This window comes from Thermomyces lanuginosus (assembly GCF_041956635.1).
Source record: "Thermomyces lanuginosus strain ATCC 200065 unplaced genomic scaffold VTN49scaffold_15, whole genome shotgun sequence".
NCBI classification, from domain to species: domain Eukaryota; kingdom Fungi; phylum Ascomycota; class Eurotiomycetes; order Eurotiales; family Trichocomaceae; genus Thermomyces; species Thermomyces lanuginosus.
This window is the reverse complement of record NW_027192349.1, coordinates 93,470-112,528: the sequence shown is the minus strand read 5'-3', so window position 1 is coordinate 112,528 and position 19,059 is coordinate 93,470. Positions and strand designations below refer to the sequence as shown.

Genomic DNA, 19,059 nt, shown 5'->3' with positions numbered 1-19,059 from the left:
TCATGGATATTGATACATGGTGGTCCTGCTCATTGAGGTCGCTCCGTCGACACGGTTCCCTTGAGCTTCGCCGACTCCGTCTCGCCCTCTCCCTTCACAGACTTGCCCGGAGCATCGAGTTCTGGATGCTTCGTCTCCGTGTTGCTGACTCCCTGTTGCTTTGCGGATGTTGCGCCGGAGAATTCTCCAGGACCCTTAGGAGCCCGCTGTGCTTTGCCCTGTTGGCAAGCTCGCGTTAGTCCCATGCATTGTTTCTTTGCCTTCATTCGTAGAAAACAGTGATTGCTCATACCGGATCATATTCAGAGGGCTTTTCACCCTCCTCTGCCGTGTCAGCCGGTTGCTCTGCAGCCTGCTCTGCAGGAGCGGCATCTTCCTGGGCCTTTTCCGCAACGTCGTCCTCCTTCTCATCCGACGGCACTGTTCCATGATCGCTGACTACTGGACGATGCGGACCTCCACCGTGCTCGGTCTCCGGCGGACCCGACTTATACAGGTAGTAAGCAGCGGGAATTGTAAACGTTGCGGAGGCAAGAAGCCTACAATGTCATCTCAATTCCCATCCTTTACCATCAGACAAGACATGGAACATACCATGGCAGGTCGCTGCCGCTCTTGGGCCCAGTAGCACCCGTGGCATAGGTGCGGCGAGTGACAACACGGGCCGCTGTTCCCGTGCGGAGAGCTCCCACCCGCTGAGTTGCAGTTCTGATCGATCGGAGGACCGAGGAAGAATGGAATCGCAAAAGAGACATGTTGATGAAGCAATTGACCGCTTTACGGAAGATTATGGGACGAGAATCTCAGTAGGAAACGGATCAATGGAGGTTGATCTCAGTGAATTGGATAATTTATCCGCCAAGCTGCATGCGCCGATGACGATCAGGTCATCAGATGATTGCTTGATCACGTAATCACCACCAACAAATATTTGATGACAGAAAGGGATGTCTATAGCACTACGAATGTGATCCGGACCTTATGAGGACCTTTTCAAAACGTGTAGCGATAGATCGCTGCTGGTAATCTGCTGTTCTGATGACGCTTTCCAGCTACTTAGACCTCTCGATGGAGCATGATGTCATCGCGTTTCAAGTGAAGAAGCTGCTCCGGCAATTCAGAGTGAACCCGGTGACATCAATGGCTCAAATCAAGGAATTCTCAACTGTTCTCTTATACCATCTAACGGCCTTTTCACTCTTTGCATGCTTGGAGCTTTGGGACTAAAGCCTTGAGCTTGCCAACGGTATGGAGGTTGACTGCTATGACAGTTGACGATAGTTGCATGCGGCTGAAGCTTCAGTGAGGTATTAGTAAGCACGGCTCAGCAAAGGTCATCTATTCCTAGCATGGAAGCTTATTTACAGTATTTGGTACCCCACGTCCACCTTCGTGTTCATCATCGCTGGTGGCCGCCAGCTTCTCCGGTCGACCTCAGTTCTCTTCTCTCTGGCCAGAAACTTCTCGAGAGAGACGTTGCTGTCACTCCATTGTGATCCCTTGAGGCCCATCTCCCAAGAGCACGCGGCAGGGCTGCGGTGCTTACTTCAACCATGGCGGGCCAGCCGTCCTATCATACTGTCAACTCGCTGCTGGTCAAAGTCAGCGACCCGGATCCAGATATCCGGTACATGTCGCTGAATGATCTCTTTGGCATTCTCACCAGTCCGGGTTCGGCATTTCTCACGCATGACTCCGCAACCGCCAAGAAGCTGGCCGACACCCTGCTGTCGGCGCTGGACGACCAGAATGGAGAGGTGCAGAATCAGGCGCTGAAATGGTACCGCGCCACTCGCTCAAGCTCCAGCGGAAAGAAGGCTCATCTGACAAGATTTTTAGTATAGGTCCTTTTGCATTGCGGCTGCCGGTCAGTGGCCTGTCGCCCCTCCTCGAGCGCCTGGCCGATTTGACGTCCTCAACCACGATTGATACCTCGGTGCCTAACACGGCCCTACGGATGATTGTCAAGTCATTGCCGTCTCCGCAAACTGGAGTCGCATCGTCCCAAGAAACATCTGCAGCTGTGGGCGCCATCTCCAATGTCCTCATCCCTCGCCTTACCGGACAAACACCGTCGCAGGGCGGTCGGCCGGGTTCTGCCACCAAGGGCATGCTGGAGAAGGATCCGGTGAAGGGCTTTAGCGCGGATGCAATTGACGTTCTCATTGAGCTGGTGAATTGCTTCGGCCCTCTCTTGAAGGAATCTGAAGTGTCGGCCTTGCAGCAGTCGGTCATGGCGATCATTGAGAATGACACTGCGGGCACGGTCGTTACGAAACGAGCTCTCGTGGCCCTGTCTGCGCTAGTCGTGCATTTCAAAGATGCCCAGCTCAGTGCATTCGTCTCCAACCTCATTGAGAGTTTCCGCTCTTCACATCTGACGGTAAACAAACGCCGCCATCTCATTGCAACGGTCGGAAGCCTCGGAAGGGCCACACCTGCCAAGTTCGGGCCGTATCTGAAGACATTGGCTCCTTTTGTGCTCTCCGCTCTGAGTGAGCAGGAGATGGATGAGCTTCGCGATGACGAATCCGAGAGCGGTGAATACGATCCTCAGGCGGACGAGCTCCGGGAAACGGCTTTGGTGACGCTCGAAACGCTTCTGTCCACATGCAGCCAGCAAATGCAGCCGTTCCTGATGGATTCGGTTCATGCCGCTCTCCGTTGTCTGAAGCATGACCCGAACGTCGCCATCGAAGAGGATGAGGAAATGGGAGGCACGCAAGATGAAGGAAGTGACGATGGCGCGACCGAGGAGCCTGAAGATGGAGACGATGAGTTTGAGGACTTTGAGGAGGAAGGAGGCTACAGCGATGTGGATGACATGAGCTGGAAGGTCCGGCGATGCGCAGCCAAGTTGCTGCACACTGTTGTCCTGACCTACGGCAGTGGACGATTACTGGAGGATGGGACGCTATATCAGGTTGTAGCGCCGGTATTGATATCTCGAATCAACAAAGAACGGGAAGAGAGCGTAAAGCTTGAAGTGGTGATCGCCCTTACGGCGCTGATTCGAAAGACAAGTGAAGGCTCGACCGTTGTCGCTCTCAACGGTTACCATGAGCCCGTGGGAGGCTCAAAGAATTCTCGGAAGAGAAGACGCCAAGATAGTTTTGCTGGGACTCTCGACTTTGAACCGAGCATGGGCACCACCTCTGCCATTAGCTCTCCCATCATCCAGCCCGCTACACCAGACTCCGGTGCCCAAGCAGAACTAACGCGTCTGATTCCTTCAATTGTACAGAGTCTGGTCAGAATGTGGAAGCGAGCTGCTATCCCCCTGAAGCAAGCCGCCATTACGCTGCTCAAAACCCTTGCATTGTCGCGTTATGGAGGGTTGACCGATTTTCTCCAGCAGATTGAAGATCCCATTGTGGATGCTCTAAAGGCTTCTGGATCTGGTGCGACCGTCACAGCCGGCGCTGCCGTCAGCACGGGCACTCTGCAGATCGAGACGCTAAGCCTCATCAGCGCCATTGCTGAAACTCACGTCTCGAACACCCTATTGCCGTTCCTCATTGCGCTGATACCTGGCGTGGCGTCTTTAGTCGATGATCGAAACTATAAGGTGGCTAGTGAAGCTCTGGGTGCGGTTGAGCATATTGTCAAGGCTCTAACACCGCCTCGAGTTCCAGCAAACGAATCCGATAACCTGGGCCATCAGCTGGAGAAGCTGTACAGTGTAATTGTCTCGCGAGTCCGTGACACTAGTACCGACCTCGAGGTTCGTCAGAGAGGTCTCCATGTCTTTGGCGTTTTGCTAGCACGCACTTCCGGAGAGGGAGGCCGCAAATTCTTGTCCGCAGATCACCGGTTTCAGGGCTTGTCTCTTTTGGTGGATCGCCTTCGCAATGAAACTACTCGACTGGCGGCGGCCCGCGCTGTCGATGATGTTGCCGTTCTGGCTGCGAGCGAAGATGACATTACTCCTGCCTGGATCAGTGACGTGACTGCCGAACTCGGTGCTCAGCTTCGCAAGTCCGATCGCACGTTGCGTGGTGCCTGCCTAGAAACGCTTCGAAGTTTGGCAATGAACCCTATCACGCGAGCACACTACGACAGCAAGGCGCTGGTGAACTTGGAAAACTTCCTGCTGCCACTCATTGCCCCCGAGGACTTGACTCTGCTAGGTCCGGCGCTTATCATTTTGGCCAAGATAATTCCCGGTAATGCGTCGGAGCTAGTAAACGAGAAGCTCAATGTGGCCCTCTGCAATGTCGTCGCTGCTCCATTAGTGGGTACGGCACTGAAAGCGCTCCTTCTCCTTGTTAAGGTGATTGGAGAGCAAGGCGCCGGTGCAGATCTGATGGCGCGTTTTCTGCGGGATGTTGGCATCAACGGGGAATCGTCCGTCGTAGGTAGGGCCATTGGAACGTTGCTGGTTCACGGTGGGCCAAACCTGGGAGTCAAGATGGATGACTTCCTAACCGAACTGCGCACCGCGCAAGACAGCCAGCGCAAGTGTCTGGCACTGGCCATTCTTGGCGAAGTTTGTCTGCGTATGGGTGCTGATAGCCCACTTAAGCCGGACTTGTTCATCTCAAACTTTGATTCGAAGTCCGATCGGGTGCGCCTAGCGGCTGCCGCGGCGCTTGGCAATGCGGCCGCCAGCAATCTCAGTGTCTATATGCCCGTTATTCTCGAAGGACTAGGCAAGTCTACGTCTTCTAACTATCTTCTCCTACACTCGATCAAAGAACTCTTACAGCATGCGGACCTCGTTCGCAAGGATGTTGAGCCGTTTGCGACCAAACTCTGGCAGATCCTCTTGACCGCGTCCGAGGACGAGGACAACCGTGTGGTCGGAGCGGAATGCATCGGTCGCCTGACACTCATTGACCCAGCGACATATGTACCACGTCTTCAGGAGTACTTGTCCAGTGACAACACGACCGTCCGCGGGACCGTGATATCAGCGTTCCGCTACACGTTGTCTGACTCGAGCAGCTCTTATAACAATGTCTTGCGTCCGCTTATCGTTCCAATGCTGGTGACCATGCTCAGCGACCGCGATTTGGGTAACCACCGACTAGCGTTGACGACATTAAATTCGGCGATCCACAATAAGATGGAGGTAATTCACCCGTACCTCCATGAACTGCTTCCGGCCGTTATGGGCGATACCCATGTCAAGCCGGAGCTGATCCGAGAGGTGCAAATGGGCCCGTTTAAGCACAAGGTCGACGATGGCCTGGAGCTTCGCAAGGTAGGTCCTTGTCTCCGCTGACTGCTTTCTGCAAGGCTGACCGTCATTACAGAGCGCCTACGAAACCCTGTACGCCTGTCTCGATTCTGCATTCTCTCGAATCAATGTGAGCGAGTTCTACGATCGGATTCTGGCTGGTATCGAGGACGAGCAGGATATCCGGACTCTCTGCAACCTGATGACAGCGAAGCTCATTACTCTGGCTCCGGAAGAGACCACTCGTCAGCTTGACAATCTCTCAGACCGCTACCGCGTGGTGCTGTCCTTCAAGCCAAAGGAAAGTGCGGTCAAGCAGGAGCTCGAGAAGGCCCAAGAAGCCTCGCTAGGTGTTCTGAAGATCAGCCGGGAGCTGATCAAGGCGTTCCCTAATGCGGAAGCAAGCGGCGATCATTTGCGATGGAAGTCGTATATTGAATGGATTCGAGCGAACTTTGGGGCGCAACTCCGCAGTTTGGAGGCAGAAGCATAAGTCCTTCCCCTTCTCTGCATGACGATTCGAGCAAATAGGGTTGCTAGCGTCACGTGAACTATCACGTGAGTATGGTTATCTTTCCCTAATTAGGAAAAAATTGTTGTCTTATCACCACAAGGCTGACAGCCGTCGGCTTCATATTAGAAACAGTAGAACTGAAAGATTGTGTGTAAGCATCATTGTCAAAATGACATTCTCTTTGTTTGAGACCATTTTCGAGTCTTAGACGATGTACCCTCCGTCTCTGTGCCTCGTCACAGCGGGCTGTGTTTGCTGGGTGATCTGGCAATGTGATTGGCCAGAGCCCGGCGATAGTAGCGGATAGCGACATGCACCGCTCGATCACCGTCTCTTGGCTTCACATCGGGGAGGGCGCGTCCGAGAATCCCTGCATGTTCTGCAGCGGGGGCCCTTGAATTGTCACAAACCCACAACCTTTGGCCCGTCGGTTCCTCTGGCCGTTTTTCTTTTTTAACCTCCCTCCCCGGGCGTATCGGATCAAATTATCAATAAGACACCCTAACGGGTATGGGGCCCTTGCGGGGACTATATAACCTAAACAGGGGTGCGTTGTCAAATCAGAGCTGCGGAGAGCATGGTGTTCGCAGTGTCGGTTGATCTTGCGAAGCTCGGAGAGGAAAAAGGGTGTCATATCCGTTCTGGGGGGCGAACGGATAGTGACCTTTCGGGGGGAGGAACCGGCAATCTATCAGACCATCTTGTCTCTACTTGTCACTTTTCGCCCTCTCTGGCCATAATCGTTTGAACTGATAGATTGGGGCGACGAAGTCCTCCACTTTTAGGAGTAGCGACGGCTACAAGAAGCCCATCGCGTGTGCCACCCTCGGCAAGCTGGCACCACGGAGCCATGCCTACGAACGCTGGACCCCCGCAGCCGCGGGTGGACACAGCCGCCCGCGCGCAAAATGCCTATTCCTATGTGCAGACGCCGATCGAGTTCGAAGGGGGATCGCGAGATGAATTACCGCCGATGCCGACGACAACGTTGGCGACGATGACGACGACGACTGACAACCGTGACGCCGACGGCGATGGCAACAAGGCCGGAGGTCCTGCAGACAACAAAGCCAATAATGAGCGTCCTACGAGCATGGACCCAGAGAAAGCCGTTGACCCGGTCGCGCGAGAGATCGAGCTGGCACGACAGCTCCGACAGCAGTCCATCATCACCGCCGGGTCACACAGTTCGCTCGATTTGACAGCTCAGCATCCAGCATTCTCAGCGCCATATGTCCACCGGCAAGGGTCGCCGCGACTCGAGCCAACGGGGAACTCGCAGCCGCCGCTCCAGCAGCCATTGCCGCCGTCGCAATCATCTTCACCACCGTTGGATAATAAGGAACAATCGAGGCCATCCGCTCCTCCGACTAATATTCAGCCCATCTCAATACAGCCGGACATCAACCCGCTGCAAGCGACGCGACGGCCGACAATGGGAATGGGACGAACGCGGACAAATCAGAGCGGGAATCAACCCAACAACCGCCAATCTTTGGGACCCTTCCCGGACCATGTCCCGGGTCAGGTTACCCATCCTGACCTGGTGATTCAAGGAGGCACCTGGAGCTCGGGGCTCTGCGACTGCTCCCCTAACCCCGGCACGTGCTGTTTGGGACTTGCCTGTCCGTGTATGCTCTACGGTCGAACGCAGTACCGACTCGCTCGCAAATCCCGACGGGAAGATCCCACAAACCTGCTTGGCTACGAGAAATGCAATGGGTCTTGTGTTGCCATGGCGCTGCTGTGCGGGTGCCAATGGCTGCTCGCCACGATCCAGCATACAAGGACCCGCAAGGCATACGATATCGAGGGCGATATCGTGACGGACTGCTTACATGCGACCTACTGCACTTGCTGCACACTAATTCGCGACGAGCGCGAGATTCGGATCCGCGAAGAGACGCGCGCAGAAACCGCCCAAATGGCGGTGTCAACCATGATGCGACCATATGCCGTGCCTGAGCAAATGGTTTATCCAACGAGCAACTGAATAATGCGATTTCGCTAAACTAGTGTACAATTCTTGTATGATGGCGATGTTGATTATACCCATGTGTTATGTTCTCTCGACGATCATTCTAGTTTCCTCATCGGCTTATCATCTCATGCAATGTACATAATTGATGCCTGAGGCATACAATGCGGAGTTCTTAGACCCCGTTCCTAGCTTATCTAATCAGCCAAGCCCCGGACGGAAACCCCGCATTTAACCGAACTAACCTTTAGATTGAACACACCCCCGAGAGCATCGGGCTGGCGCTGTGTCGCACTTCGGCCTGCCGATTTCACCCAGCTTTTTGCCTGTCGCATTCAGTTTTTTGCCATACGCCATCGGATCGGCATCACACCACTGCGCGATGAGTGGCACCGAGCTCGGCGCATGAGCGGACCCGCAGTCTGGATTAGTTCGATCTGGCCGCTCGCTTTGCTTCGGCTCTTCTCGCTGCCCCCCAAGCCCTAAGCAACCCGCTCTAATCATTGTCTTGCCCCGACGGGAGGCGATCACGATACCTAATCCGTTTTAATAAATGATGGAGCCTCGGAGTGGACTGGCTCCCAGGCCTGGTTACGCCGATAGCGGCGGCACTCCTGCTCCTAGACCGGAGTCGCCTGCGCCGCCCCAGCATCGTCGGGGTTACCAGGCCTGTGATCCATGTCGCAAGCGCAAGGTCAAATGCGATTTGGGCAGTATGGCTATATCTAACATTACGTGTAAAAAATGGGATAATTCGAGGATAGGCTGATGCGATTGTAGGCGTCGATAACCCCCGTCCTCCTCCATGCGTCCGCTGTCGACGTGAAAGCAAGCGATGCGAATTTTCCGCGACCCGGCGCAAGCGCAAGCCGACGGATCGGGAGGTCGACGAGAGCCTGCGCCGCGACAAGCGGATGATGGTCGGCGAGGTCGTCTACAACGACGGTGCCGACGGTAGTAGTTCGCAGGACTCGCCTTATAGCAACGACCCCCGCCGTGCGCCCTACGGAGCCGACAATTCGCCGCCGACTGCAACGGTGAATCCGAGTGCAACAACGTCGCAGTGGCCGCCGCCGCCGCCGCCTCCATCAGCGTCATCCTACAAGCCTACCTCCCAGACACCGGGGAAGGATCAATTCTCCGCCCATCCGTCGCCATCACCTCTATATTCCGACGTCAGAAGTAGCTCTCGATCATATCAAACACAGGGAAGATCATTCCTAGAGCATAGATCACACGTGATGAACAAGACTGCTGCGGATCTGCTGTCGCCCACCATCAGCAACTCCCATGATGCGCTGCATCTGCTGTCCGAAGCGGCGGGCCGGACGGAGGATCTGAACCGTCAGGGAGTGGGCAATGGTGTGCGACAGCCATCATCGTACGGCCAGTCCATGTCAGGGGTGAATTCGCCGTCGCAGCACACTCGTAGTGCGGCTCCGAAGCCGCCCCGTTCGACGTCGTCAGAATCGCAGCAACAACAGCAACCGGTGGAATCCCGGCAAAAATCTGTCATTGCTCCGGAGCTTCAGGACCTGGGGTATTTGGATGCGGTCAAAGCTTGGTCGCGTCTGCGGTTCGTACGTGCGGGATGGCTGACGGTTGAAGAAGCCATGGCGTATATTGCCTAGTACGTTATTCCTCCTGGGTGTGGTCGTGTGAAGATTATTTCTGACACAGCTAGCTACTATGAGCACCTTGCCCCATTGAGTCCGATTGTCATCCCCGACTTTTCTCCACCCTCGACACATCGCACGCTGCTGACGGATGAACCCGTGTTGGCCGTGACGATGCTGACGACCGCGTCTCGACACATGCTGCCCAAAGGCGATGGAGCGCATACTCGTGGGTACTACATCCACGATCGGCTCTGGGCGTACTTGCGCGGCATGATCGAACGTCTCTTCTGGGGTCAGGAAAAGTTCGCTGGTAATTCTTACACGACGAGCACGCCGCGGTCATTGGATCTCCGCGCATACTCAAACCCGGCGCAACATCGAGGCCATTTGCGTTCGCTAGGTACAGTCGAGGCGTTGCTGATCCTGACAGATTGGCATCCGCGGAATCTTCACTTCCCGCCGGGCGATGACGAGAACACGCTACTGGACGCCGATGCCTTGCTCCCGCCGCAGCGCGACAACGAAGGCGATTCGAAGGGTCCAAGCAGTGGACTCGAAGGCCGTGTGGCATTCCAAAAATGGCTCGAGCCAACCTGGCGTGCCGACCGCATGTCATGGATGCTCCTCAGCGCCGCGCAGGCTTTGGCCTTTGAGTTGGGTGTCTTTGACGACAAGGCTCCTTCTGGCAACGAGTCCGTTGCCGAGCAGGCTCGCAAGCGGCGTGTCCGTCGGTTAATCCTGGTCTACGTCACACAAAGCAGCGGCCGTCTAGGGATTCCGTCCATGCTGCCACTACCTCAATGGAGCCATGACATCAACCCAGTCGAACCGTACGGTACGTCCGAGGCGGATGCGGCGATCGACCAGATGCAAGAGTTCTGGTTGGCCATCTCATGGATCATGTATCAGAGCAATCACCTCCTGTTCGCTTCCAAGGAGCAGACATCGGAGTTGATCAAGACGGGAATGTACAAGCAACGGATTGCCGAGTTTAGTCCCGCTCTAAGAGACTTCAAGAGGCGGCTGGACAGTGCACCATGTGAGTTCTTCCAGGAGTGGGAATAAGTGTGCTTTACTAATGAGTGCAGTACGACCGCAAATGCGGCAGATTTTGACAATTGAATATGAATATACCCGTAAGTTGTGCCGTTCGCTTTTGAAGAGCCTGGCTGATAATTCCAGGTGTCTACGTCAACTGCCTCGCATTGCAAGCCGTCGTTGAGCGTTGGACTACGATGAACAACGACCCCGCAAACCGACCTGGGCCGGGCAATCCATCGTCGATTAATTCCCTGCGTGTGCTTATGGAACTGTACCGCGTCAATGAAAAGTACATTCAAGAAGTAGTTGATGCGTCGCGCAAGATTCTGCAAACTGTGTTGGAGAGCCTCGTACCTGGCGATCATCTGAAGCATTGTCCAGTACGGACATTTTTCCGAATTCTTTCCGGCATGATCTTTATCCTCAAGGCAAGGAACCCGCACACAAAAAAAAGGGAGCCGAGAACTAATCAATGTGCAGACATTCACCCTCGGAGCAACCGAAGATGACGTCCGTATCTCACTGGACCTACAAGACCGCACCATTGAAGCCTTGCGGACGTGCGTCGTCGACGATGTACACCTCAGCAACACCATTTCGCGGCTCCTCGAGCTGCTGACGACCAACATCCGCACGCGGTTCCTGCGGTTCGCTCCGACGGACCGAACCGCGGACGGCGACGGGCAGGACCGGGCGTCGGCAGAAAACTCTCGGGTGACTTCCCCACGTCTCAAGGAAGGCGGCGCCGCCGGCGGCAGCCGATCTTGGACAACATTGTACTCGAACCAGCCACCGACGTCATCCTCCGAAGCCAATCCGAACGCGGGCAACGACCCGTTGGCGTCAATCCCGGCGCAACCCATCAACTCGAGCACCATCACGGCCTCGACAGCCTCGTTCATGCCGCCTCCGCCGTCCGTCTACTACAACTTCTACGACACCGCGACGACCACCACCATCAACAATAACCACTCCCCTACCTCTACCACTGCCAACGAGAACCGAACCTCTCCACCCCCCGCAAACACTTCCGCCTCATCCACGGCAACCCCCAACACCGACGACCCAGCCAGCATCACGCACAACGTACCCGAGGGCGGCCTACCGGATTGGTTCGCGCTGCCACTTGACCAATTCTTCAACAGCGCCACCGCGGGCGTTGACACGGGCCTCGGCGGCACGGGTCCCATGGTCGGCGAGTTGGATATGCTCGAAGTCCTACTCAACGAGCAGCAGGATCCAGTTGGAGGCTCTTCATCCACGACGGGCGGGAATCCCGGAAACCCCAATCATCATCAAAATGGTCACGCGTCGAATACAACGACAAATACTAATACCGGTACAAATGAAGGTCAGGGTCAAAATAATGGGTATCTCTAAGGGAAATTTGGTCGGTTTGATAGGATTGTGGTATCTGTCGATCTATGGGGTTAATTTAGGGTTATATTAATCTTGGTTTTTTTACCCTGTGTTTGTTTCCATTGTCTATATCTATGAGCATGGAGCTTTCGGGCTGTGCATGACGCTTCATGGTCTGTATATAGGTAACTCAGCACATTTCTATAGTTTTCTCTTTGAAAGGACCAGACGGATGTACATATATTGAATTGTGGTACTATAAGATTCTAGTCAAAGTCCTGAACGAATATGTCTATCACGAGCAATGAGATTGATATCATTGTCATGACATAATGCATAAAACAGTACGTGCTCCTCTTCTTCCGGACATTTTCCCTCACCCTGTATGAGAATATCCCACAAAACATATATTCAGCTTTCCTCACATCCGCGAACACCCCCCATCCTCCCAAACGCCAGACCGTGAGTAATTAGTAAACATCAAGAGAGAGGAGAGACAGGAGAAGAGAGAATAAAAATCATAACTCATGGGTATCTAACGCCCAAATCTCCCATTTTTTCAAGTCCTCCCATGTTGCCCGACGGACCTGTCGCCGCCATGCGACCTTTTTACCCCCTGGTAGTGTCTCGATTACCTCGTGGGGGTCTTCTTTGCCGGGTGGTGGTGGCGGTGGTGGTTGGACGCGGATCGTCACGGCCGGCGAGGGGGACGTTGGGGACGAAGGCGATGATGGGGAGGATCGTCGGGGGCGCTTGCCTAGGCTGGATCGTGGAACGGTGCCGTTCATAGTTGCCGAGTGCGAGGTCTGGGTTGTATCCGACGTCCAATCTCTCTGGTTCCCTGTCGAGTTTGAGTTTGGTGGCATGTGGGTAACGGTCCAGCTGGGACTGTTGCAGCCGGTGGTAGTATTTGTGGACGACGTTGACGTCTGTGCCTGGCTGCTGCCAGTCGCGGGGCTAGATTGTGAGCTCTCTTCGGATTCTGCCAACCCTGTCAAGTCTTCGACCGGGACTGTGTAGAATTTGCCCAGTACCCATGCCCTGCACCCAAAACCGACAATCTGTAGGCTAGAAGTGGACTGGTCCCCAAAGAACTTGGAGAGACGGTCCTCAAGGAATGGCTCGTTGAGAATATCCACCTGGGACGGGTATACGCCGTTGGATTCGCGGGCTTTTTCCGTCACTGGGAGCATCACGCGCATCGCGGAAAGGTTGCCGAGGAACGGAATCAGGAGTTGGCACGTGTGTAATGCATCGGACTCGGCTGCGATCGCTAGTTGCTTGAGGTTGGGACAGCTGCGAACCAAGCGCGCAATCATCTGCCCGGACAACGGCCATCGTGAGGGCAGTAGGAGATGCTTCAGCGTCGCGCCGTGTTTGGTGAGTAGCTGTCCAAAGTATTGGTCCCGCATCTGAAGAATATGGTTCATCAAATGTGGATTTGGAGACGTATGGACGAGTTGAGTATTCTGACTGCCAACCGATGGCGAGAAGTCGATTTGCAGGGACGCGTGATATCGAAAATTATTCAATTGGTCAATCGGCGTGCGCATCGGATTAACAAAGTATAGCTTCTCCAGCCCCTCGAAGCTGACCAAGTATTCAAAGAAATCCTTCATCATGGTGTCGTGGCGGATCGATCGCACCGAGCCCTTGCCCTTGTTGATCTTGGAGGGCGGCGGTGCCTTCACCCACGACCGATCGACAAAGCTCGTATGCGCTCCGTCTTCGTAGGATGCTGCACTAATAAAGGTAAAATCTTCCAATTCTGACATGTCTACCGCATCGTGGAGGTCATCAGAATGCCGTGCGTAGAGGTTGTACAGGGACAACTTCCTCAGCTTGAGCGGGGACTTTTCAAGGATACACTTTCGGAAATAATCGTGCATAGCTACACTCGGTTCCTGCTCCTCGCGCATCCTTCGCGACCAGTGCAAGGTCAGCTCACGGAGGTTGCGGCTACGGGCCAAAATGGTCGAGATGTCGTCCGGATAGCAGAGGGGATCGATATGCGTGAACGCCAACGAGCGCAGATGCGGCATTGGCGGCAGCACAATCAGTGGCCGCGGGTGACGGCTCGTCGGGAAGCGGATCCACAGATGCTGCAGTCGCGGCAACTGTGCGAGGCCAATATAAACCGTTTCCAGCATTTTGGTGTTCAGCTCCCAGCGGAAGCTCTCCAGATTCGTCATGCGATCGATCGCCGCACGCACCGCGATGTTCAGCATCATGGACGAGTCCGGCACGCGTCCGAACCGCGCGAGTTCCTCCAGCTCCGGCTCCTTCCATTCGCCCTTCAGGATGATGCTGCGTACCAGGGTCGCATACGGCCGCGTGATCAGGGCATTCAGACCCATGGAAAACGGGCTGGCGCTGCCCCAACCCTCGGGCTCATCATTGCGAAACCGAATGCGGTCGTAGAAGCACAGGGTGATGTCGCGATAGAGCTGCGGCAGCGCCATGTAATGCAGCGCGCGGCATGTCCGGCAGAGGCGAGCCAGGTCTGCGGGATCGTCGACCTAATGCGCGAGAAGGCAATTCTCAGCGACGAGTAAACGCCATTTTGCTTTCCCCAAGACCACTCACATAAGCCACAATCTGCGCAATGATATTCAGCGGCAGCGCCGTCAGACCTACTATCGGCTGCTGTTGTGGCCGACCTGGCTCAAACCCGCCGCCGTTGGGCATGTTCTCGAACATGTAGTTCCGGGGTCCGTTCCCATTGACCGCCGCCATGATCTGCTCTGCGGGCAGCTTGCTGCGGTCGGGTCATCTAAAGCCTATATCATCATCATGGGAATATTTCTCTGGAATGTGGGATCGCCGGGATCCTCAAGCTGATACAGTCCTTGTACGGTAGCCTGGAGTCAGTCCAGTGACTTTCAGTCCCTTCCAGACCCTCTTGGGGTTTCTCGGAGCTCTCCGAATCCCTCTATTCGTCATCATTGGTCACCTGACTAACCGCTTTGGGCATGTGCTGTTCCAATCGGTATCGGCGGGTTAGCAAACTCACGGGTATGTAGTTAAATTTATCAACACCAGGGCCGATTGGGAGTTGACCTTTGGATTGACACAGCTGTTGGCAGATGACGGCAGGCTTTATTTTTGAGAATCTGCAGTTTATTCGACTCTATTGATGCAAGCATCGCATGCACTCGAATTTACGTACCGAGGGTTGGGTGTTGTAAGTATTGAAAATTTTGCAACGCCTTAGTTTAAATTGGCTACGAGCATTTCCGTTTCCAGCCATAGGTTAACTCATGCCAAGACCAATAGTTTCCGAACCAATGAGAAGTTTCGGAGGGCATAAAGAAGAAAGCTCTGCGAACTTACTCTGTACTCTGGAAGGCTAAGTAACTGCGAAACCTCAAACCTGTTTTGAACTTGACAGGGTTTTGGGCCCAGCGGCTCGGAGCCCGGGCTTTGCTTATGCCGAGCCGCTGGGTCCCGTTCGCAGGCCGGCATCACCGGCCGAAGGTGAAATCTCTGAACATGTCCTGTACGGCAAGGTTGCTCGAACTTAGCCGTACAGAGAAGATCATGGACGGGTTCGACGGAACTAAGCTAAGCATTTCGCTTCCGCAACATAATTACTTACTCATTTACTCCAAAACCGCGGCTTATTGTTGGTATCTGTTGGCCAATCTTGTGATGAACCTTACGAATCCTCCCGAGTCCTGACCGTGAAAACAAGGCTCGTAGCACAACAATTTGATTTCGTAGGGATCTAATCAATCTATGAGCGAGTCCAAAATTTGATCAAGCCTCCATCAGGGAACGGCGTCATGGACTCATCAATTGAGAATCCCCCCGAGTATGGCATGTGCACAGATACGGAGTTGTTTACTGTACGGAGCAATAGTCTTCGGGGATGAGCGGTCCGCGACGCCCTACGGCCTGCGGGTTGTGGCCGAAACTAAGCCCTAACTGCCAAGGATCGGAAACCAAAAAAGGCTAGCATACACGTGGTTCTCCTGACCAGCCAATCAAGCCGAGAGAAAGTGGTCGGGTGTTCGGGATCTTCGAGCATGTTTTGCAGTTGCCAATCGTGGGAGGGGATGGACAAATGGGGCAAGCATACATAAATGCTTATGCTTGTGCATAACTTGCATAATAGATCACTTATGCCAACATAAAAGTAACCTCCATAGTTTCTTTCAACTGTCATGTTTCAAAGTCGGCTCCGTGCCCTATGTACTGTACATGCAAGCCACAGACCAGATGGATGCACAACTAACTAACCAACAAGCATCATTTGATTCTCTTCCCTCCATCTGACGTAATCATAGTCCCCGTCGCAAAGCTATCCTTCATTGCATACACGTACGCCTCGGCCACCTCCTCTGGCCGACCGATCTTGTTGAGCAGATTCTGCGATGCCCATTTGTCCATCAATTCCGGCAACTTATCTTGGGGCCACCCGTCAAAGAGCTCCGTCTTGATGGAGCCCGGGTAGACCGTATTCACCCGAATGGGCGCGAGTTCAACCGCCAAGCTGCGCGTGACGCCCTCGAGGCCCGCCAAAAACCCGCAGATCGCGGTCCACTGCAACGGCGGTCGGAAATGAGTGCCGCTGGAGGTCAACGTGATTGACGACGTGTCCGCGACTTTCATGTAACTGCGGGCCAGCTTAGCAATGATGAGCGGTGCGAGGTAGCGCACATTGCCGACGTTGCGAATGTATTCGAGAGAGAGATCCTCCAAGGTTGAGAATTTAACCCAATTGCCGGCCGTGAAGACGATATGGTCAAGCAGCGCGGTCCGATTCTCCGTCGCCTGGTTGAACAAAGGATGGAGATCCTCCTCAAGCTTTTCGGCAATCGACAGGTCGCACGGGTATCCGGTGATGCGCGCATGGAAGTTTGGATCCGGGTAGGCGTCCTTGAGCCGCTGAATGGCGTTCTCGACACGTGCGGGTTTCGAGCTGGAGAGGATCACCGTTGCGCCATGCTCGAGCGCAGCTTCTGCCACGGCGAACCCAATGCCCGACGTGCCGCCAAAGATGAGGACGCGGTGGCCGGCAAGCTTGTGCAAGTACTTGAACTGCAAAGGAGACATCGTGCCAACTGAGCCGATGAACTTGAGCAATGAATCTAGTGTATTGACAAACCAATTCGACGACTTTACTATGCTTCTACGATGACTCTTCGCCCTTTTTATGTCGAGGATGTTCCTCTCATGTCGTCCATGGCGGTGGCATTGTATATGGGAGGTATTTCCATATTAGGAAGGTTAGGGCTGTCGGACGAAATCGTTCTTCGTCCGGATGGCCATCAAACTGGATTCTCCACGTATTTTCATGGATTTCGACCGAGAAATCGTCCGACGATATGGTAGTCAATGTCCAACGAAGGTCGAACAGAACCCTAATATGCGGATCGGTCCCGGAGGTGATTGGTCCACCATTTTACATTACATTCCAAAAGACATTACTCCGTACAAGTAAGTATATTTAGCGTGCCAACGAGCAAAACCGTGTCCAGGACTCCAAGGTTCTGCAGATCAAATAGAAGCTTTTCACCAGGTTTAGCTAGAGCATCATTCGACATTACAATCTATTTTCATTTACAGAGTGCTCTTCTATACGGCACCTGGTAAAGCCTGAAACCTTTCCTCCATCGTTCAAACTGTTGACACATGATCCACCCTTTTTGGATCGCCAGATCTTCTCCACAGTTCATGGACTCGTAGAACATAGGAATCCGAAAACCTTACTTCTGTTTTCGGCATTTTGTCCTTTACTTCACTGTTTCGTCTGACTCTTTGGAAAGCAACATGCATCACGTGGGCCATATAACCCTAGTTTTTCAAGCTTTGCGCAGGGACCAACTCCAACACCACAATTAACTAGTCCCACTGGCTTAGTAGTTAATGCCAATCAAAACTTCAATGTTAGTTGTTGCATCGGTTCGGCTGTTCACAACTGCAACGAAGACACGGTTCACGAACACATGTAGTCGGCCCGAACTTCCTGATTTTGGTAAATTTCGGACCTGTATTCCGCCCCCCAACAGCGTTATGCGTCTGTGCCTCAATGACCGTTGGTCCTACTATGTATTAGTTGATCCTGTGTTTGTCGTTTCGGTGTAGATTAACCCGAACAAAAGCTAAGGCAGCATGTAATATCCAGCTCCCTAGTGGAGTCCTTAATTCAAAGGTTTTTATATATGCTGGTGGAGTTGAAGGATAGGACCCGAGATCTATTCTGTATCTGCACGCGACCGTTTTGCCCGACTCTCCTTTCCTCGACGAGATCTCCTCTTCAAATCTCGAGCCCACTTGTCCTCTGGCAGGGGAATGATCCGGCAGCGGTGGGAGTCAATGGCAAACACCTGACCTAACTCTTCATTCCAAAGCATATTTCGAACCCACGGATCCGTATGGTCGACCCATTGCTGGGAAGCTCGTTTACTGTCCGACATATTTCATCTTCCATCTTCCCATCTGTACCATATCCTCCGTCTTTCGTGGGTGTCTTCTCACCTGCCCAGCTTACCAGCAGCGTATGCTGAACCTCGCCAGCACCATGACGGAAATAGACCATATCCAGGTCAGCACGTGAATCAACTCTCGCAGTTTTTGAGAAACTTGTAATCCTTCATTTTTCGAGAAACCAGGGGCCAAAGCCACAACGTGGTATTCTCGCCGACGATGGTATAACCGTGCGTGGCGGAGGTGATCTTGAATGGTACGCAATAAGCTCCGCATCCCCTCATTGGTGTGCAGTAGTGATCTACGTCTTGATCGAGGTGGTGTTCGAGCATTTTCACAAGTTGCGTGGCGTCGATGCAGTGCCGGTCGCCATCGTTGCCTCGTCGATGGAGATCGAAAATTGGGCACGCGTCATCTAGCCGGCCGCCTTGTTGCAGTCCCAAAAGGCACCGTTGCGTACAGAAGCGATTTGCATGCTGCTGATTCGTTCTGTCGACTGAACGTGTTCATAGCTACTTTCCTTCGTCTTCGACGCAGAATTCGAATCGATAAAGCCCTTATAGTCTGAGTCAGGAGGATCCAAGCCCCGTTCTGCACGGGGAATCTGTTTCAGCACCTCATCGAAGCTCGTCATTCATCTTCGTAGTTGCTTAGTGTATATGCCGCGGTACTACCGTTGCCGATTACGGGAGCTGTTGAAGCCCAAGATTGAGCTCAAGCAATAATTTATCCCAACACAAAGCTGGGCTCTTGTCTGTCACAAGCTTAGCTAATCCTGATCGTCGCAGTTATTTACGAAAATCATGCTTCCGACGCGACGACACAGTCGAACCAAGCAGCTCATGCCTCGATCGGAACCAGAGCAGGAACGAAGGTATCTATCGCCGGCTCGAAGGTGAACCGATACCTTAGGGGTTGGATGTGCCTGAGTTAA

General features: G+C 53.8%; 7 protein-coding genes across 7 annotated transcripts; 4 read left to right on the top strand and 3 right to left on the bottom strand.

The window, feature by feature from the left end:
- Nucleotides 1-29: 29 nt before the first annotated feature.
- VTN49DRAFT_285 (uncharacterized protein) lies at nt 30-755 on the bottom strand (the record flags this gene model as incomplete). The annotated part of the gene is made up of 3 exons (XM_069410620.1): nt 30-218; nt 293-539; nt 595-755. 3 exons carry the CDS (start codon nt 753-755, stop codon nt 30-32), a joined length of 597 nt encoding a protein of 198 aa, XP_069271459.1.
- A 798-nt stretch (nt 756-1,553) lies between these two features.
- On the top strand, nt 1,554-5,675 carry VTN49DRAFT_284 (uncharacterized protein; the record flags this gene model as incomplete). The annotated part of the gene is made up of 3 exons (XM_069410609.1): nt 1,554-1,780; nt 1,840-5,206; nt 5,259-5,675. The coding sequence occupies 3 exons, from the start codon at nt 1,554-1,556 to the stop codon at nt 5,673-5,675; spliced, it is 4,011 nt and encodes a 1,336-aa protein (XP_069271458.1).
- An 871-nt stretch (nt 5,676-6,546) lies between these two features.
- VTN49DRAFT_283 (uncharacterized protein) lies at nt 6,547-7,689 on the top strand (the record flags this gene model as incomplete). Its single annotated transcript, XM_069410598.1, has 1 exon — nt 6,547-7,689. The coding sequence occupies one exon, from the start codon at nt 6,547-6,549 to the stop codon at nt 7,687-7,689; it is 1,143 nt and encodes a 380-aa protein (XP_069271457.1).
- A 538-nt stretch (nt 7,690-8,227) lies between these two features.
- Nucleotides 8,228-11,714, top strand: VTN49DRAFT_282 (uncharacterized protein; the record flags this gene model as incomplete). The annotated part of the gene is made up of 6 exons (XM_069410587.1): nt 8,228-8,387; nt 8,455-9,304; nt 9,359-10,332; nt 10,382-10,429; nt 10,476-10,762; nt 10,815-11,714. The coding sequence occupies 6 exons, from the start codon at nt 8,228-8,230 to the stop codon at nt 11,712-11,714; spliced, it is 3,219 nt and encodes a 1,072-aa protein (XP_069271456.1).
- Nucleotides 11,715-12,211: 497 nt separating this feature from the next.
- Nucleotides 12,212-14,429, bottom strand: VTN49DRAFT_281 (uncharacterized protein; the record flags this gene model as incomplete). The annotated part of the gene is made up of 2 exons (XM_069410576.1): nt 12,212-14,212; nt 14,280-14,429. 2 exons carry the CDS (start codon nt 14,427-14,429, stop codon nt 12,212-12,214), a joined length of 2,151 nt encoding a protein of 716 aa, XP_069271455.1.
- Nucleotides 14,430-15,944: 1,515 nt separating this feature from the next.
- Nucleotides 15,945-16,751, bottom strand: VTN49DRAFT_280 (uncharacterized protein; the record flags this gene model as incomplete). The annotated part of the gene is made up of 1 exon (XM_069410565.1): nt 15,945-16,751. One exon carries the CDS (start codon nt 16,749-16,751, stop codon nt 15,945-15,947), a length of 807 nt encoding a protein of 268 aa, XP_069271454.1.
- Nucleotides 16,752-18,198: 1,447 nt separating this feature from the next.
- Nucleotides 18,199-18,544, top strand: VTN49DRAFT_279 (uncharacterized protein; the record flags this gene model as incomplete). The annotated part of the gene is made up of 2 exons (XM_069410553.1): nt 18,199-18,243; nt 18,311-18,544. The coding sequence occupies 2 exons, from the start codon at nt 18,199-18,201 to the stop codon at nt 18,542-18,544; spliced, it is 279 nt and encodes a 92-aa protein (XP_069271453.1).
- Nucleotides 18,545-19,059: the final 515 nt, after the last annotated feature.